The sequence below is a fragment of the Lolium perenne genome, chromosome 1 (genome assembly GCF_019359855.2).
Source record: "Lolium perenne isolate Kyuss_39 chromosome 1, Kyuss_2.0, whole genome shotgun sequence".
Taxonomy (NCBI): Eukaryota; Viridiplantae; Streptophyta; class Magnoliopsida; order Poales; family Poaceae; genus Lolium; species Lolium perenne.
Window position 1 is genome coordinate 240,279,013 of NC_067244.2, and position 21,306 is coordinate 240,300,318.

A 21,306-nucleotide genomic window follows, 5' to 3' on the forward strand; every position below is an offset into this window, starting at 1 on the left:
ACACATGTACTAATGTTTCGGTTAATACAATTATAGCATGATATATAAACATTTATCATAAACATAAAGATATAAATAATAACCACTTTATTATTGCCTCTAGGGCATATCTCCTTCAGTTATATACTTATATACGGTTCCGCTTAGCTATCTACAAGGGTATGTAAATCTTGATCTCTTTCTCGTTGTTTGCATCTTATTATATTGGATCTTGTAAGATCTTCCTAGATTAGATCTTGGTTTTATTCGCATCTCGTAAGAAATTATTTGTTTTCTTAGCTGCGAATCTCATCACTTTTTACCCACACAAAAAAGAAGTTTGTTTTTTCACTTATTTGTTTATTTGGAGCTACTTAGGTTTTTTATTTGGAAGATTTCATATTCCTAAGTTGAGGAACACAAAGAAATAAAATAAGAAAACAAGTTGATTTTGGACTTGCATGCTAGTTGGGCGACTAAATTTCCTAGTTGTGAAAACAAAACTCATCGTGTGTAGATAAAATCATCATTTGGAGATCACAATGTTAGATATAAAAGAAATGATGTTTAGTCTAAAATAATCATGCACTTTTCCGTATATGTGAGATTTTTTGGATGCTAAAAGTGAATGTCTTTGTGATAGTTGAATAGTTAAATAATAAAGTTATCTAGTTTAATAAACTCTAGCTGCCAATGATGTTGTTACTTGTAATTGTCGGCGATGTTCTACTAATATCTACCCCCTCCGTCCCAAAATATAAGGCGCATAAGGATTAGTCAAAAGTCAACGCTTTTTAAGTTTGATCAAGTTTATACATAAAAATATGAACATTTACAATACTGAATCAATATCAATATATTTACGCTAAAATATAATTTGTGGTATTCATTAGATATTGTAGAAGTAATTTTAAAAAAAAAATTTGGTCAAAGTTGGAAATATTTAACCTCAAATAGACACCTTACATTTTATCACGAAGGGAGTACTATTTTATAAATGGTACCACTCACGTTAATCTTGTCCTACTCCTACCTATGTGTTGGCTCCTCTTTGTGAGTTTTGCTCATCCATGGTAGAGTTATAACAGATTAATCCTTGCCATCGTCCTAGAAAAATCTCAATCCCATTAATCTTTTCGATTGGAACATCCCTTTGTTTTCCATCTCTCATCCTCACCCTTTCCTATTTTTTTTTTTGCGAATAGAACTTTGGCATTAAAAGAAACAACAAACCGTACAAAACACTAAAAAGATAAAAATCAACCTCTAGACCGTGTCGACAGCACGCCGCCGCCCATGATGTGTCTCCTTAGAGTGAACACAACATCATCATATAGTCATTTTGACATCAAGGATAGTGTCACAAATCCTTGATGGGCCTTCTGTTTTGGTTTTGTAGGAGTATACTAATAACATAGCGGATCTTGATGGACCTGCAGGATAAATTGTCCAGCTGATTATCAGTTGAAGGTTGCCTACTTGTAAAACCAAAGATGCATTGATGTGCAACCAGTTGAATAGCTGCATACTATGTAAAACCAAAGATACCGTGCTCTACCAACATAGAAATTTTGGGGCGTGGCGGCGGCGGGGGCTCCTCCTCGTCGACGCCTGGTGACGGCGGCCGGATCCCCCTCCTCGATGCATGGCGGGCGCGCGGATGAGTCGGGCGGCGGTGGCCTGCGCTGCGCCCCTTCTCCCGTCGGCTCCCCTGGCGGCCGGCGCGTGGGATGGGCGGCGGCGGCCAGCGCTGCGGCCTCCCTCCTCCCCGCCTCTTGCCGGTGAGTGGAGGCGATCTCGGGTTTCACCAGCGACACGAGGTCGCCCGGGGCAGCAGCCTCGGGGTATGATGGTGGAGGTGGCCCTCTTCTTCGCCAGAGAGGGTTGGACTGCTGTTGGTGGTGGTGGATCTATCAATCTATCACCGCGTTCCGGCAGCGAGATGGAGATGCTTGGAAGCCGGCGACGGATTCGTCGGTGGAGGGTTGGCATGGCTAGCCCGGGACGGTCGCCGACGTGGGGGTCCGACCTGAATAAAGGTGGTGGTCCTAGGGTCTCTCTTGCGTGAAGAGGAAGACCTACTGGAGGCCTCGACTCGTGATTTAGCCGGAGTGTTGAGTTCCGGAAGGCTCCGCCGGTGAATGTAACAGTGCTTTTTGCCTAGAGTTTGCTGGATCGGTGGTATTCGGTCGTGCGCACCCATGCTTTTATTCCGACCAATTGGTTCTGGAGGGAGCGGCGCGAAGCTCTTTTTCTGTGTTGACATCAAGTGACTATGAATCCATGATGAAAGTCGGAAGAAGGGAAGTTCATGAAGGCCGGAGGGGAGGACTAGCTAAGGGAGGTTCAAATCTCCGCGCTGAGGGATTTGCTTGGTGTTCCGGGCTTCACAACAGCGGTATGAAAGTGGGGGCGACAACACAGGTGAAGTTCAGAGTTCTACCTTTCAGGGTGAAAACCCAATGTCTGGCCTTAACTGGTTGTGCCTGGTAATGACCTTGTTGGAGGCATTGTTTTGAGAGCGGGGACTATCTTCAGGGTGAAAACCTAAGATCTTTGATCGGACGACGATGGTGTTAGCGCACTATTCTCTTCTTGGAGGCGTCGTTTTTGGAGAGTATGTACTTCAGGTGTTGTCTTGGCGGTGGATGTATTGCTATTGTTAGGCCCGAGATACTGTAGTGGAACTTTTGTTTTCTTAGTTTTCTTTTACTTTTTTTGGCTGTTTGCATCCGTAGTGTCATTAGGGTGATGCGTTGTTGCAGAGGCTGGGTGTAATTGGTATCGTTTTGATATTAATATATTCCCTCTATCAAAAAAAAAATTTGTTAAGTCGCAATTACTTGGGTGTAATAGACTGAAAATCTCATCTCTACCTTGAAACAACGTTATACATACTACATAGTATGCTAACGATGAGTCATGTTATATGTCCTTGCTTATTTTGTACAATCTTCTTTACGCCGTGGTTTTGAATTTTGGGCTCGGAATCCACAGACTAAAATTCATTGTTTTTCAGTGTTTCCAGTTTCCATTCCGGCCAAACGACCTAATGTTCACTTGAAGTTCACCTAAATATTTTTTTTAAATGAAATCTATTCTAGAATTTATTTCAGTCCATGTGTATAACCAAAAGCTAATTATTTTGGTGTCTAGTAAAAAATTGGTGGGATTTTTTTTGCCTGAATCACCTCAGGCGGCTCGAGCATAAACACCGGCACAAATCGGACGTTTCAGAAGAACCACTACTGACGCGAGAACTATTGCATGCCTGATGCCTCGCTGCCGGGATCCTATACCCGCGCATGGGAAAGTACCTTTCCATCTGATGAATAACTTGCCAACCTAAATAAATCAACACAGTGCATTCTAATCACGACATGGATATCAATCAATCAAAAGCATAACTCTCTGTTGCCCAATCCAGAATTCCACAGAGGCAGCTAAAATTACCCGTTACCACATGCAGAAATCTCGCGTTATCGGCCGACAAAAATCACGGAAGACATTGACTTGCTTCGTGCCTTCCTCCCGGGGGCAAAGCATGCCAGGTACAAGAGCGGCACATGCTATGCTAGGTGTCGTGCAAGCAATTCGCTCCCCCCGGCCGGCCCCCTCTCGCCGCTTCCCGTGGAGTCTTCCTCTTCTTTATGCCGCCGCCGCTCGCTGCCGGTGCTGCGGTGCGTGCGGCGAGCTAGTTAGATAGTAATTTATTTGGCTCGGGAATGGCTGCCCGGGCGAGGACACCGGGGTCCGTGCTGCGTGGGTTCGTGGCGCTCGCCGCGGCGGTCTTGTACTTCTCCGGCGCCGCCGCCGAGGCCCGCGTGCTGCTCACCCTCGACGACTTCGGCGCCGTCGGCGACGGCGTCGCCAACGACACCCAGGTACCAGATACAGTATATCCGCTAGTCATCAGGCTGTTCTCGGCGTTGAGTTCCTGACGACTCGGCGCGCTGCTCTGTTTTGTTTCGGTCGGTCGTCAGGCATTCCTGGACGCGTGGACCGCGGCGTGCGGCTCGGAGGAGCAGGCCGTCCTCGCCGTGTCCGCCGCCAAGGTCTACCGGATCTGGCCGCTGCAGCTCACCGGGCCCTGCAAGAAGAAGCTCAAGCTGCTGGTACGTACAATTTCGCCGTCTTCTTTTCTTTCTTCTTTTCCCGCATGCGTCCAGAGTCCAGAGTACTACGTTTGTTCATGGTGATGGTGCTGGGTAGATTGCCGGGACGATCGTGGCGCCGTCGAGCCCCGACGAGTGGGCGGGGAGGGACTGGATGAAGTGGCTGTACGTCTACGGCGTGGATAACCTGTCCGTGAGCGGCGGTGGCACCATCGACGGCGCCGGGCAGGAGTGGTGGGCGCGCTCCTGCAAGCGCAAGAAGACCAAGGTACGTAGTGCGATGTGCACCAGTCAACCAACAAACACCTCACCTGTCTCAGCTCTGAAGTCTGAAACTCCCAACCATGACGCATGTGTTCCGCATTCTCGCAGCCCTGCAATACGGTGGCTCCTCCCAGGGTGAGTCCAACCGATCTCATCTCTATTGTTAACCGGCGTCGCCAAGATCAACTCGAGTCGTGTGCTGCCGGCGGCGAGGATTGACGGCGTTCCTGTGGATGTTTTCAGGTGGTGCACTTCGAGGAGTGCCGAGGGGTGAGCGTGCAGGGGTTGACGCTGCAGAACGGGCAGCACTTCCACCTGTCCTTCACGCGGTGCACCGACGTGAAGGCCAACTTCCTCCGGGTGGTGGCGCCGGCGGACAGCCCCAACACCGACGGCATCCACCTCAACGACACCTCTCGCGTCGAGATCATGGATAACCTCATCTCCGTAGGTGCGTCTCACTCTGCCCCGGCGGCCTGGCCTGTGTACTTCAGATTGTGACGTCTAAACAGTATATGCATTCATGATCTGGTTCAGATGGCTTTGTATTTTCTTCTGTAAGATAAGATCAAATCAGTCAAATGGTTGACCCAATGTAGAATCTGACAAAACACGTAGCAGCCTGCGCATCAAAGATGCCATGACCGCGATATGATGTGAACGTGTATGTAGTTTGGTCTTACATTGCTGCCGATTTTTAGACTGTTATCTTGCTGAAAAGTTCTACTAGTAGTAGTCAAATTCAGACGATTCTTTCCAAACACGATCGACTTAGATTGTTGTTGCCTTTTATCAGGTGACGATTGCGTGTCAATGGTCGGCAACTGCTCTGACATCCGTGTAAGAGACATCTCGTGTGGGCCCGGCCATGGCATCAGGTAGTACAACTGAAAAGCTCAGCTGCTCTTCACTCTTCACTGAAAAGCTCAGCTACTCGGAATTAAGGATGTCCTAACAACAGTGATCATGTGTTGGTCAGCATTGGAAGCCTAGGCAAGAATCGGACCACCGATAGGGTCGAGAACGTGAGGGTGGACACCTGCTTGCTCACCAACACAACAAACGGCGTCCGGATCAAGAGCTGGCAGGTAATTTCGATCCCCACTCTGACAAGAACAATCTGAAAGTTTAGTCCAATTATACAGTTTACAGTCTGTGCAACAAACCTATATATGTTGTTCTTTCAGGGAGGCATGGGCTTTGCTCACGACCTGAGGTTCGAGAGCATCGTGATGAAGAACGTGTCCAACCCCATCATCATCGACCAGTACTACTGCGACCAGCCAACACCATGCGCAAACCAGGTACTCCGTACTTGCGATAGCTGTTTCTTTGTCCCTGAATCGTCTGATGCATGCAGAGAACTGAAGCCTGAACTGAACCTGTGTGCGTGCGTGCCTCGTGCAGACGGAGGCCGTGGAGGTGCGCAAGGTCGAGTTCGTCGACGTCAGGGGCACGTCGGCGACGGCGCAGGCGATCAAAATCGCGTGCAGTGACACCGCGCCGTGCCGGGAGCTGGAGCTGAAGAACGTCAACCTGACGCTGGAAGGCGGGGGCGCGGCGTCGGCGTCATGCTACAAGGCGTTCGGCAAGGCAGTCGGCACCATTGTCCCGGCGTCCTGCCTCGCGAGGCACGACTCTTGATAACTGTGGAATGATGTCGAGACTGTTTGTATACAGATTTGTAAGTGCTTCTGCGTTCATGATTGTTTTGATGAACTCTGGACTGAATGTTCATGATTGTTTTGATGAACTCTGGACAACAACCAGCCACACACATATCCCAACACTCGAGAGTCAAGCCCAACGGCTCATGTAAGTATGTAGATACATAACAGTACTAGTTTGAGGATTGATATTAAAAGTTGTATGCATCATTTTGATGCAGAAGATGAGCGAAATCCTCCATTTCGGAAAAAACTACTGTGATGATTGGCCAGGTTTCCGCTAGTCTTGGTAACAAAAAAAATACATACAGCAGAGACCAAGATTAACACTTTCGTTGCATCGTTTTAAGGATTTTGGTTTGGTTTCAGTAGTAACCAAGCTAACCAAAGTTTAGGTGGATTTTAAAATGATGGCTTTTTTTTACAATAATCCTATACCTACGGGAAATTTCTACGGGAGAAAACTTACGGGCTGACGTGTGCGTTCATGTGGAAGCAACGTTGGGCGTTGAATTAGGAGAAAGAGTCCGGGAAAGAAAAATGGACCATGATTTGCGGAAAAAATAACGACAGCTCTCGTTTCCTCTAGCATGTATTTGGCGGCACTGCTTCCGGCGAGGAAAAGCTCAAGGCGCCGGATGTCAGCCCCTCGAAAGATCCTGCCGACGCATCTCTGAAGAGATCGCCGTCTCGAGCCAACACCCGATACGTACCTGATCTCGCCGCGACGGGACACCTAACCGCTCAAGGAGTCACGAGGACCTCGCCGCTTGCACCGCCGACCTGTGCAACCCGCCGTAAGCCGGCAGCCTGAGCCCTGATATGGAGCGCTACAAGCACGTCGTCACCAACGCCGAAGGCCAGCTCCGGCCGCCAGTTCCACCCAGTTTGCAGCGCTGCAGCGTCGAACGATAAGACGCAGACGAGTTCGACAAGTTGCTCGCAAGCATGGTCACCTGCCTTCACCAAGGAGATCTCTCCATTGGTTCTGTGATGAATCCATGAACGACGACTTCTTCTTCTTCCGTATATAATTTTCTGGCCCACGCTTCTCTATTATTCCAGCGGTTCTTACGCGCAGCGTGGCTTCCACATGCAACGCACACGTCATCCCGTAGGTTTTTCCCGTAGGAATTTCTCGTATGTGTAGCATTATCGACCTATACCTACGCACTGCTCCTACGAAATTTGCTTACGGATGCACCGTGGCCACGTTCACTGCTGTGATTGTTCCTAAGAATGCGGATGCCAACCCATGGCTGATTGCCACCTCAGTCCATAAACCAATCCGTAAGAAAATATGTCCGTAAGTGTAGCATCACCGTTCTTTTTATGACCGTGTGTTTCAAAATAACCAAAGTAGACTATATAAAATCAACCATCATTTTTTATAAAGAGTGCTTTCTTACTTAAAAGGTTAATTAAACATTACACATGACAGAAATCTGATGCACATGGGCACCAGTGATCTTGTTTTTTAAATAAATAAAAAAAATCATATTTTTGGGTTTCAGAAAATTCAGAAAAAAATCTCCATTATAGCCAATAATGTATCCCACAAACGTGTAAAATATAAATTTGAAATACATTATATTTTAATCTACACAAAAAAGACAAAAGTGCAGATCTGAATAGTCATTTTCAAATCAACAAAAACATGTCAGATTTTGTTATTTTTTACTAGCACAAAGTAAAAAAGAATTTTGGATTGAGATTTTCCATGATTGTGAGATGTATCACTGACAATATACATAATTATTTTTCATATATTTTGATAACTAATATAAAAAAAAATTAAATGGCGAGAGCTGAAGCTCGGGAGCCAGCACTTTTCGAAGTCTCAATCCATATACATGTAATCAACTGTGAAACTGTGTCGATGCCTAAGTCGGAGGAGAAGCAATCCTAAGATTAAATTGCCACCCATGTTGAGTAGTAAAGTTCCTAAGAGCATGTCTAACAGCCCCGTATTTTTTCGCCCCTTAAAACGCGAGTAGAGGGTTCTGTTTTACGGGGTGGGGATATGGGGTCTGCTAGCTCGGACGAGTTTTCAACCCCTCAAAACAGGGTTTTTTGACAAATTGGATATTAGAACCAACACAACACATAAAATAAATGTTTTACATCACACAATAATCGTCATAATTATTACAATAATGTTTTTCGGAAATGTCAACAAATGTTCTAATGGAAGAATTAAACAAATCACAAATGTTTCACACATACAACAATAGGAAATGAATGTTTCACACATACAACAATAGGAAATGAATGTAATAACTCATTGGCCATGCAACTGCCAGTGGTGATCAATCAGATCTTGGGTGAGCTGGTGATGAGTCTCGGCATTTTCAATTCCTCGATGAGCTGCAAGAAAAGCTTCAATCCTATCAGGGTTCCTCTCGGGCTACACTCGGGTGCCAACATTGTCATAGAAACATGGCAAGTTCAAACCTCTTTCATCTTCAATGATCATGTTGTGAAGAATCACACAACATGTCATGATATCAACAAGAGTTTCCTTGTCCCAAAACCTTGCAGGACCCCGGACAATTGCAAACTTTGCTTGCAAGACACCAAAAGCTCTCTCAATATCCTTGCGGCAAGCCTCTTGATTTTTGGTGAAGCAAGCTTCCTTTCTTGTCAAAGCCTTGTCCTTTTTCTCTTATATGGATTTGACAAGAGTTGCATAGTTAGGGTAAATACCATCTGTGAGATAGTACCCCATGGTGTACTCATTATTCATAACTTTGTAGTTACAAGTTGGTGCTTCACCCTTAACTAGTCTTGCAAACAAAGGGGATCTATTCAAGATGTTGATGTCGTTGAGTGTCCCCGGCGGCCCAAAAAAAGCATGCCAAATCCATAAGTCTTGAGAGGCCACAGCTTCAAGAACAATGGTAGCATCACGGATTTTGCCACAATACATTCCATGCCATGCTTTTGGACAATTTTTCCATGTCCAATGCATGCAATCCAAACTACCAAGCATCCCCGGCCACCCCCTCTTTTCACTGATCTCCATGAGCCTTTTTGTATCTTCCTCATTTGGAGCTCGAAGATACGTCTCTCCATACAACTTGATCACCATCTTGGCAAACATACACACTCAATCCGTGGTTGTTTGTACACCAATGCGAAGGTACTCATCGGTATAATCTGCCGGTATACCGTATGCAATCACCCTCATTGCGGCAGATATTTTCTGATATGGGCTAAATCCCATGACTTGGGCAGCATTTCTTCTTTGCTTGAAATAATCGCAATTAGCCTCGCAATCTCTGACTATTCTCTCGAACAAAGTCCTACGCATTCGGTACCTTCTACGGAAGAGGCGGGGAGGATAGGTCGGTACCTCGGCAAAATAATCTTGCATCAGTTATTCGTGGCCGAGTGCGCGGTTCCGCGGAATGCACATACGCCCCATCACGGATCCTTTCCGCTGATCCAGCAGCTTGGCGCGGTCCTCCATGTGCTTCATGACGAACAGGAGCAGCATCATCTCCGTCTCGTCGTCGTTGAGCACCTCGTCGAGGTCCGAATCGTCGGAATCCGACAAGGACCAATTGATACGTCTCCAACGTATCTATAATTTCTGATGTTCCATGCTTGTTTTATGACAATACCTACATGTTTTGCTCACACTTTATAATGATTTTATGCATTTTCCGAAACTAACCTATTAACAAGATGCCGAAGTGCCAGTTCCTGTTTTCTGCTGTTTTTGGTTCCAGAAAGGCTGTTCGGGCAATATTCTCGGAATTCGACGAAACAAAGACCAAACATCTTAATTCACCGAGACGGACCAGAACACCGAAGGGGAGACGGAGAGGAGGCCCAGGGCCCCCACACCACAGGGCCGCGCGGGCAGGCCCCTGGCCGCGCCGACCTATGGGAAGGGCGCCCTGGTGCCCCTCCTGCGCCGCCTCTTCGCCTATATAAGCCCTTTCGACCTAAAAACGCGATACCGATTGACGAAACTCCAGAAAGACTCCAGGGACGCCGCCGCCATCGCGAAACTCCGTTTCGGGGGACAGAAGTCTCTGTTCCGGCACCCTGCCGGGACGGGGAATTGCCCCCGGAGTCATCTCCATCGACACCACCGCCATCTCCATCGCCATCGCTGTCTCCCATGATGAGGAGGGAGTAGTTCTCCCCCGGGGCTGAGGGCTCTACCGGTAGCTATGTGGTTAATCTCTCTCTCATGTACCCCAATACAATGATCTCATGAATTTCCTTGCATAATTGAGATCCATATGATGAGCTTTGTATCACTATTAATCTATGTGCTACTCTAGTGATGTTATTAAAGTAGTCTATTTCTCGTTCATGATGTAATGTCGACAGTGTGTGCATCATGTAGTACTTGGCGTAGGTTATGATTGTAATCTCTTGTAGATTATGGAGTTAACTATTACTATGATAGTATTGATGTGATCTATTCCCCCTTTCATAGCTATTGGTGACGGTGTGTATGCTATGTTAGTTCTCGGTCTAAATTGCAATGATCTATTATGCTCTAAAGGTTACTTAAATATGAACACCGAATGTTGTGGCGCTTGTTAACTCCGGCATTGAGGTGCTCTTGTAGCCCTACACAATGAATGGTGTTTGTCATCCAACAAGAGAGTGTAGAGAAAGTAGTATTTGTTTATTCAGTTATGTGATCAATGTTGAGAGTGTCCACTAGTGAAAGTATGATCCCTAGGCCTTGTTTCCAAGCACTGAACCTCTGTTTATTTACTGTTCTGTTGCATGTTTACTCGCTGCCATCTTTATTTCAGATTGATATTACCACTCATATTCATCCATATTACTTGTATTTCACTATCTCTTCGCCGAACTAGTGCACCTATACATCTGACAAGTGTATTAGGTGTGTTGGGGACACAAGAGACTTCTTGTATCGTGATTGCAGGGTTGCTTGAGAGGGATATCTTTGACCTCTTCCTCACTGAGTTCGATAAACCTTGGTGATCCACTTAAGGGAAACTTGCTGCTGTTCTATAAACCTCTGCTCTTGGAGGCCCAACGCTGTCTGTCTACAAGAATAGAAGCACCCGTAGACATCAACAGTGTTGGGCCTCCAAGAGCAGGGAGTTGTAGAACAGCAGCAAGTTTCCCTTAAGTGGATCACCCAAGGTTTATCGAACTCAGGGAGGAAGAGGTCAAAGATATTCCTCTCAAGCAACCCTGCAATCACGATACAAGAAGTCTCTTGTGTCCCAAACACACCTAATGCACTTGTCAGATGTATAGGTGCACTAGTTCGGCGAAGAGATAGTGAAATACAAGTGGTATGAATGAATATGAGCAGTAGTAACGGCGCCAGAAAAGTGCTTGCTGGCGTGCAGTTGATGGTAGTAGTATTGCAGGAAGTAAAGATGCAGTAAAACAGTAAACAAGCGATGATTGCAGTACTTGGAAACGAGGCCTAGGGATCATACTTTCACTAGTGGACACTCTCAACATTGCAATCATAATGGAATATAAATAAACACTTCACTATGCTATTCCGAATTACTCTCTGGCAAGATAACGAACTCTAATTCATCATGTAGGCAAACCTTAAAGATGTATTCCAAAGTACTAATGAACACCCCACGCTGTCACTTTGAGCATTCATAGGAGGTACTAACACACCACAATTTCATAGAGACATCCAACTCAAATCATAACTCAGTGAATAAGTATTCTGTGAAATATAGCCTAAGAGACCCACACGGTGCACACACTGTCACCTTTACACACGTGGGACAAGGAGTCTCCGGAGATCACATAAGTAAAATCCACTTGAATAGCATAACGACATCTAGATTACAAGCTCATCATATGAATCTCAATCATGTAAGGCAGCTCATGAGATCATTGTATTGAAGTACATGGGAGAGAGATTAACCACATAGCTACCGGTACAGCCCTTAGCCTCGAGGGAGAACTACTCCCTCCTCATGGGAGACAGCAGCGTTGATGAAGATGGCGGTGGTGTCGATGGAGAAGCCTTTCGGGGGCACTTCCCCGTCCCGGCGGTGTGCCGGAACAGAGACTCCTGTCCCCCAGATCTTGGCTTCGCGATGGCGGCGGCTCTGGAAGGTTTCTCGTACCGTGGCTTTTCCGTATCGAAGATTTAGGTCAGGGACCTTCTTATACGCGAAGAGGCGGAGTCGGAGGAGCCAGGGGGTGGCCCCCAGATAGGCTGGCGCGCCCAGGGTCCAGGCCGCGCCGCCCTGGCGTGTGGCCCCCCTGTGGCTCTCCTCTGGTGGCTCTCGGGTGTTCTGGAAGCTTCGTGGAATTCTAAGATGCTGGGCGTTGATTTCGTCCGATTCCGAGAATATTTCCTTACTAGGATTTCTGAAACCAAAAACAACAGAAAACAGGAACTGGCACTTCGGCATCTCGTTAATAGGTTAGTTCCAGAAAATGCATCAAAACTATATAAAGTGTGAACAAAACATGTAGGTATTGTCATAAAACTAGCATGGAACATAAGAAATTATAGATACGTTTGAGACGTATCAAGCATCCCCAAGCTTAGTTCCTACTCGCCCTCGAGTAGGTAAACGATAACAAGAATAATTTCTTAAGTGACATGCTACCAACATGATCTTGATCAACATTATTGTAAAGCATATGAGATGAATGCAGCGATTCAAAGCAATGGTAAAGATGATGATTAAACAACTGAATCATATAGCAAAGTCTTTTCATGAATAGTACTTTCAAGACAAGCATCAATAAGTCTTGCATAAGAGTTAACTCATAAAGCAATAAATTCAAAGTAAAAGGCATTGAAGCAACACAAAGGATGATTAAGTTTCAGCAATTGCTTTCAACTTGTAACATGTATATCTCATGGATAGTTGTCAACATAAAGCAATATAACAAGTGCAATAGATAAACATGTAAGAATCAATGCACACAGTTTACACAAGTGTTTGCTTCTAGGATAGAAAGAATAGGTAAACTGACTCAACATAAAGTAAAAGAAAGGCCCTTCGCAGAGGGAAGCAGGGATTAAATCATGTGCTAGAGCTTTTTAAGTTTTGAAATCATATAGAGAGCATAAAAGTAAAGTTTTGAGAGGTGTTTGTTGTTGTCAACGAATGGTAATGGGTACTCTAACTACCTCATCAACCAGACTTTCAAGAGCGGCTCCCATGAAGGACGTTATCTCTACCAGCAAGGTAGATCATCCCTCTTCTCTTTTGTTTACACATGTATTTTAGTTTCATTATTGATGGATGACACTCCTCCCAATCTTTTGCTTACACAAGCCATGGCTAACCGAATCCTCGGGTGCCTTCCAACAATCACATACCATGAAGGAGTGTCTATTTGCAAAATTAAGTTGCTTACTGATGAATCAGAGCAAAACATGTGAAGAGAATTATTAATGAAAGTTAATTAATCAGGGCTGGGAACCCCATTGCCAGCTCTTTTTGCAAAATTATTGGATAAGCGGATATGCCACTAGTCCATTGTGAAAGTCTGTCAAAAGTAAATGACAAGATCGAAAGATAAAACACCACATACTTCCTCATGAGCTATAAAACATTGACACAAATTGAGAAGCATTTTGAATTGTTTAAAGGTAGCACATGAAGTATTTACTTGGAATGGCAGGAAATACCACATAGTAGGTAGATATGGTGGACACAAATGGCTAAGGTTTTGGCTCAAGGTTTTGGATGCACGAGAAGCATTCCCTCTCAGTACAAGGCTAGGCTATCAAGGTTGTTTGAAGCAAACTCAAGTATAAAACGGTGCAGCAAGACTCACATATGAACATATTGTAAGCATTATAAGACTTTACATCGTCTTCCTTGTTGTTCAAACACCTTAACCAGTAAATATCTAGACTCTAGAGACCAATCATGCAAACCAAATTTTAACAAGCTCTATGTAGTTCTTCATTAATAGGTGCAAAGTACATGATGCAAGAGCTTAAACATGATCTATATGAGCACAACAATTGCCAAGTATCAAATTATTCAAGACATTATACCAATTACCACATGCAGCATTTCCTGTTTCCAACCAAATAGCAATTAACGAAGCGGTTTTCAACTCCGCCATGAACATTAAAGATAGAACTAAGAACACCAGTGTTCATATGAAAAAGCGGAGCGTGTCTCTCTCCCACACAAGCATGAATTTATTCAGAGAATGAAACATAACAAAACGAAAATAAAAGCACACAGACGCTCCAAGTAAAGTACATAAGATGTGACCGAATAAAAATATAGTTTCAAGAGAAGAAACCTGATAAATTGTCGATGAAGAAGGGGATGCCTTGGGCATCCCCAAGCTTAGATGCTTGAGTCTTCTTGAAATATGCAGGGATGAACCACGGGTGCATCCACAAGCTTAGACTTTTCACTCTTCTTGATCATAGTATATCATCCTCCTCTCTTGACCCTTGAAAACTTCCTCCACACCAAACTCGAAACAAACTCATTAGAGGGTTAGTGCATAATCAAAAATTCACATGTTCAGAGGTAACACAATCATTCTTAACACTTCTGGACATTGCCCAAAGCTACTGGAAGTCAATGGAACAAAGAAATCCATCCAACACAGCAAAAGAGGCAATGCGAAATAAAAGGCAGAATCTGTCAAAGCAGAACAGTCCGTAAAGACGAATTTGTTAGAGGCACTGGACTTGCTGAGATGAAAATACTCAAATTGAATGAAAGTTGCGTACATATCTGAGGATCACGCACGTAAATTGGCAGATTTTTCTGAGTTACCTACAGAGAACCCTGCCCAAATTCGTGACAGACAGAAATCTGTTTCTGCGCAGTAATCCAAATCTAGTATCAACCCTACTATCAAAGACTTTACTTGGCACAACAATGCAGTAAAATAAATATAAGGAGAGGTTACTACAGTAGTAACAACTTCCAAGACTAAAATATAAAACAAAAGTACTGTACTAAAATAAACACATGGGTTATCTCCCAAGAAGTTCTTTCTTTATAGCCATTAAGATGGGCTCAGCAATTTCAATGATGCACTCCCAAGAAATAAGAGTTGAAGCAAAAGAGAGCATCAAGAAGCAAATTCAAAACACATTTAAGTCTAACATGCTTCCTATGCATAGGAATCTTGTAAATAAACAAGTTCATGAAGAGCAAAGTAACAAGCATATGAAGATAAAACCAGTGTAACTTCAAAAATTTCAGCATATAGAGAGGTGTTTTAGTAACATGAAAATTTCTACAACCATATTTTCCTCTCTCATAATAACTTTCAGAGGCATCATGAACAAACTCAACAATATAAGTATCACATAAAGCATTCTTATTCACATGCATAAAAGTATCATTACTCTCCACATAAGCATAATCAATTTTATTAGTTGTAGTGGGAGCAAATTCAACAAAGTAGCTATCATTATTATTCTCATCAAGTGTAGGAGGCATAGTATAATCATAATCAAATTTACTCTCCATAGTAGGCGGCACCAAAAGACCACTATCATTATAATCATCATAAATAGGAGGCATATCATAATCAACATAAACTTTCTCCTCAATACCCGGAGGGCTAAAGAGATCATTTTCATCAAAACTGACCTCCCCAAGCTTAGAATTTTCTATATCATTATCAACAATGGTGTTCAAAGCGTTCATACTAATATTACTAATAGCATGAAAATAAGGTTCCATAGGTTTTTTAATTTTCGCATTAAACCATTCATGTCTTGACTCAGGAAATAGTATAAAAAGCTCACAGATGTTTTCCATTATGCCTTACTAGTGTTTAACAAGAAACAAAAAGATGCAATTGCAGGATCTAAAGGAAATAGCTTCGAGCACACACACAACGGCAACAGAAAAGTACTTAGTTACCTGGGACCGGAGTATGAGTGCCTTTTACCTTTCCTCCCCGGCAACGGCGCCAGAAAAGTGCTTGATGTCTACGGGTGCTACTATTCTTGTAGACAGTGTTGGGCCTCCAAGAGCAGAGGTTTGTAGAACAGCAGCAAATTTCCCTTAAGTGGATCACCCAAGGTTTATCGAACTCAGGGAGGAAGAGGTCAAAGATATTCCTCTCAAGCAACCCTGCAATCACGATACAAGAAGTCTCTTGTGTCCCCAACACACCTAATGCACTTGTCAGATGTATAGGTGCACTAGTTCGGCGAAGAGATAGTGAAATACAAGTGGTATGAATGAATATGAGCAGTAGTAACGGCGCCAAAAAAGTGCTTGCTGGCGTGCAGTTGATGGTAGTAGTATTGCAGGAAGTAAAGATGCAGTAAAATAGTAAACAAGCGATGATTGCAGTATTTGGAAACGAGGCCTAGGGATCATACTTTCACTAGTGGACACTCTCAACATTGCAATCATAATGGAATATAAATAAGCACTTCACTATGCTATTCCGAATTACTCTCTGGCAAGATAACGAACTCTAATTCATCATGTAGGCAAACCTTAAAGATGTATTCCAAAGTACTAATGAACACCCCACGCTGTCACTTTGAGCATTCATAGGAGGTACTAATACACCACAATTTCATAGAGACATCCAACTCAAATCATAACTCAGTGAATAAGTATTCTGTGAAATATAGCCTAAGAGACCCACACGGTGCACACACTGTCACCTTTACACACGTGGGACAAGGAGTCTCCGGAGATCACATAAGTAAAATCCACTTGAATAGCATAACGACATCTAGATTACAAGCTCATCATATGAATCTCAATCATGTAAGGCAGCTCATGAGATCATTGTATTGAAGTACATGGGAGAGAGATTAACCATATAGCTACCGGTACAGCCCTTAGCCTCGAGGGAGAACTACTCCCTCCTCATGGGAGACAGCAGCGTTGATGAAGATGGCGGTGGTGTCGATGGAGAAGCCTTCCGGGGGCACTTCCCCGTCCCGGCGGCGTGCCAGAACAGAGACTCCTGTCCCCCAGATCTTGGCTTCGCGATGGGCGGCGGCTCTGGAAGGTTTCTCGTACCGTGGCTTTTCCGTATCGAAGATTTAGGTCAGGGACCTTCTTATACGCGAAGAGGCGGAGTCGGAGGAGCCAGGGGGTGGCCCCCCCATAGGCTGGCGCGCCCAGGGTCCAGGCCACACCGCCCTGGCTTGTGGCCCCCCTGTGGCTCTCCACTGGTGGCTCTCGGGTGTTCTGGAAGCTTCGTGGAATTCTAAGATGCTGGGCGTTGATTTCGTCTGATTCCGAGAATATTTCCTTACTAGGATTTCTGAAATCAAAAACAGCAGAAAACAGGAACTGGCACTTCGGCATCTCGTTAATAGGTTAGTTCCGGAAAATGCATCAAAACTATATAAAGTGTGAACAAAACATGTAGGTATTGTCATAAAACTAGCATGGAACATAAGAAATTATAGATACGTTTGAGACGTATCAACTGTCTACAGGAATAGAAGCGTGCGTAGACATCAAGCTATTTTCTGGCGCCGTTGCCCGGGAGGTAAGGTAAAATGTATTCACATCCTCCGACTACTAAGCTATTTCCTAGCACTGTTGCCGGTGTGTGAGTGCTCGAAGCTATCTCCTTTAGATTCTGCAATTATATCTTTTTGTTTCTTGTTTTTATTTTCACTAGTTAGGCATAATGGAAAACAACAACAAATTTGGTGAGCTTTTTAATCTTTTTCCTGAGTTAGAATTGTTTGATGCGAAAATTAAAAAACCTATGGAACCTTATTTGCATGCTAGTAGCAATGTTATTAGTATGAACGCAATTACTGCTAATGCTATGGAAAAGTCTAAGCTTGGGGAAGCTAGTTTTCATGATCTTTTTAGCTTCCCATCTTTGGGGGAGAAAATTTGCTCTGATAATACTTTATCTCCCATATGCGATAACTCTAATGATGCTTTTGATATTTTAAATCCACGTACTGAAAGTATTCCTTTCAAGATACCCATAAAAATTATTGAACGAGTTATAGATAACCGCTATGAAGGGGATGGAACTGTTCATCCTGGAGATCATTTACTGTTTCTACATGAATTATGCGGGTTATTCAAATGTGCAGGTATTTCTATGGATGAAGTTAGGAAGAAATTATTCTCTATGTCGTTGTCTGGTAAAGCGGTGCATTGGTATAAACTGCTGAAGGATGGGCATTCTCTTGATTGGAAGGATATTGTGCCTCTATTTTATTCTAAATTCTATCCTCCAAGTGAAATTCACAAAGACCGAAACCGCATATATAATTTCTGGCCTCATGATGGAGAGAGTATTGCCCAAGCATGGGAGAGATTGAAGTCTTTAATGCTCAAATGCCCCATTCATGAGCTTCCTGGTAATATCATCATTGATAATTTCTATGCAAGACTTTCTTTTCAAGATAAAACATTGCTGGATACTGCTTGTTCTGGATCATTCACGCGCAATAAAGAAGAGTTTAAATGGGACCTTCTTAACCGGATTCAGGAGAATGCTGAAGATTGGGAGAACGACAAAGGTAAAGAACCAGGTATAAACTATGAATATGAATGCATTAAGTCTTTCATTGAAACTGTTGATTTTCAAGAGCTTAGTGCTAAATATGGTCTTGATCCTCAAATTATGGTCGATTGCTATAAAGCCTTTGCTTCTCATATTAATGTTCCTAAAGAAAATTGGTACATCACTACTAGGAAAAGCCTTATTAGTGGCGCACCACTTTTAGCTATCAGTGGCGCACCAGTGGTGCGCCACTGCTATCACGCCACTGCTAAGTCTTAGCAGTGGCGCACCACATGGTGCGCCACTACTAAGTTGGTTAGCAATGGCGCACCAGATGTGCGCCACTACTAGCTTTCTAGTGCGCCATTGCTATCTCATGCACGTGCGCCATTAGAAAGTCTATCCAGTGCGCCACTATATATTCCTTAGCAATGGCGCATTGTGTCCATCGAGTGCGCCACTATATATTCATTAGCAATAGCGCATTGTGTGGATGGTGCGCCACTGCTATTTATTTGGTAAAACAAAAAAAAGCAGGCCTGCTGCCTGCTGCTATTATATTAGAAGAGAAATATTTATAATATATTACAATGCTTACAAAAAAATAGTTCACGGCTGCAATTGTATTCACATCGTGCGCTCGATCCGGCTGCGATCCGCGATTTCGCTAGGGATCTGGCCGCGGTCCACCTTGCTCCGATGCGCCCTTGCACGAGTCCGCCTCGCTCTGCTGCGCCCTTGCACGAGTCTGCCTCGCTACGGTCCGCCTCGCTCCGCTGCGCCCTTGCACGAGTCCGCATCGCTACGGTCCGTCTCGCTCCGCTGCGCCCTTGCACGAGGTCGCCGGGCGCCTATGCACGAGCTCGTCGGTCGCCGATCTTCTCATCGTCGGAGCCGGCGCGACCACGCGCCAGGCCACGGCAACCAGCTCCACTGCATGATCAAGTCTTCAAGCCTGCATGATCAGTGACAAATTCATTGAGGTAGCTATGTATAAACTGGTTCTTAACAGACCATGTATATAGCTGGTAGTTGTTCTCGATTATTGACTTGGGTATGCAAAAGAAAAGCATTATTATGCCTTTATTGTGCCATCCACAACTGATTACAAAGCAAGTGGCAAAATTTTAGAATGTCAATACCGTTCAAATTTAATGACAGAAACTGTGATCTCTACAGATTCCTTAACTCGATGCTTGTTTGCAAAATCATTCAGAGCTAGAAATGGAGAGATCATGTTGCTAATTATTGAATATAAGTAAAAAAAGCAGTTCACCAAGAAATAAAACACGCATGAGTAGTACTAGCTGCTAACAAATGATATTTTGGATAAATAAATGTTATTGCAACAACACAGAAAATGCTACTGCTAACTACAACTTAGGGCACAGTGAGTTAGAGTTAACTGTTGAGAAAGAGTACTAATTAGGTGCATCCCATGCATTCCTTTTTTTGCCAACATAGTTTATATTTGTGCATTGCATGTATCTAAAAATAACTTACTGAGGTTATTAGTATTAAGGTGATAGAGAGTGGAATGCATGGGAATAATAGTCTGCAGATATAGGTATTTCGATGGTGAGGCGGAGATGTAACTTGGTCCTGATAACTTATACTGATTCAGGATAATCAATTAATTTCAGTTTGTAGTCATCTTCAAATAGGATCAAAATATATGTATGTTGGATTAATTAAGAAGGAGAAAACCTCAGAGAAAGGGTACTTGATCAGGGGTGTTGCTAAGAAACACAGCTAGACACTTCGCGAACAAAGATTTAAGACAGCCAAGCACTTACCATTATAGCAGCAATCAGATGTAGGAGGCTATGAATGTGACCAAACTTTTTCAAGCATTATTAAACTACAGAAGGTCCTTGCCTATGTGATCTCACTTCATTTGCAATATCAAATCCTAGCTTAGATTAAAAAAAGATAGTACCTTGATAAGTAATTAACTTATAGTTAATGACCAGGTGAGCTATGAAACCGAGAGATTGTATACGGTATACAAATAAAATACGCAGGCAGGGTTCCATTCTATCCAAGATATTAATCTTGCTATGTCCTTGATGGTAATATAGAAGCAATTGTGGCACATATCAGGAGGAGGGAGCGATAAGTCTCACCCCAGGTTGCTGCGCGCGCGTCGCCTGGCCTTGTGTAGGAGAAGATCGGGATAGAGGCCAGGCATTGGTGCGGATCTTGCGGCCACTGGCTCGGGGAGCTTGGCGTCGGCAGCATCCGTGACTTGGCAGAAGCACCGGACACCGGCAGGCCAGGTTGACGGAGCCCCGCGAGATCTGCCCACCAACCTCGACGCCGGCCTTGAGCGTGTGCGATGACCACGTCCCGCACGGGCAGGCCGACGTGCGCGTCGGCGTAGTGGAGCAAGCGCAGGATCTCCTAGATGAAGTAGACCCGGCCGTTGTCGGCGCGGACCGCGGCGGCGCGGCGCGCGTCCTTGACGAGGTCGTAGGGGAAGAAGGCGAGGAGGCCGGCGTGGTGAAGATCAGGTGCCAAAGCGACCGCGCCGTCGTCCGTCCTCCACCGGCACGCTGAAGGCGCTCCTGTCGGCGGCGGCGGATCCGGCGGATCTGGCGGCCACCGACGGGAGGAAGTGGGCGTGCGTGCGTCCTGGCGGCGGCGTGCGTGACGCGTAGTGCCGGCCAGGGATGCACGTGCGTGCCGGCGGCGAGCACGGCCGCCGCGACGGCGGGGTTCGATCTGGTTAGGGTTTGGAAGGATTGGTGGTTTGTTCGTGCGTTTGGGGAGAAGAAGAAACTGGTGGGTGAGCTGGGTGAGTTGGGTGCGATCGGTTGGGAGTTGTGGCCTGGTGGGCG

At 44.7% G+C, this 21,306-nt stretch overlaps 1 protein-coding gene and 1 long non-coding RNA gene across 2 annotated transcripts; one reads left to right on the forward strand and one right to left on the reverse strand.

The window, feature by feature from the left end:
• The first annotated feature begins 3,577 nt into the window (after positions 1–3,577).
• Positions 3,578–6,297, forward strand: LOC127327382 (probable polygalacturonase At1g80170). Its single transcript, XM_051354151.2, has 9 exons — positions 3,578–3,863; positions 3,963–4,094; positions 4,192–4,362; positions 4,467–4,493; positions 4,602–4,809; positions 5,155–5,236; positions 5,338–5,446; positions 5,546–5,662; positions 5,766–6,297. Exons 1-9 carry the CDS (start codon positions 3,705–3,707, stop codon positions 6,000–6,002), a joined length of 1,242 nt encoding a protein of 413 aa, XP_051210111.1. The 5' UTR covers positions 3,578–3,704; the 3' UTR covers positions 6,003–6,297.
• Positions 6,298–18,856: 12,559 nt separating this feature from the next.
• Positions 18,857–21,275, reverse strand: LOC127339106 (uncharacterized). Its single transcript, XR_011750705.1, has 2 exons — positions 20,593–21,275; positions 18,857–19,421 (listed from the first exon to the last, which is right to left on the reverse strand). It is a non-coding gene; the product is annotated as an uncharacterized lncRNA (long non-coding RNA).
• Positions 21,276–21,306: the final 31 nt, after the last annotated feature.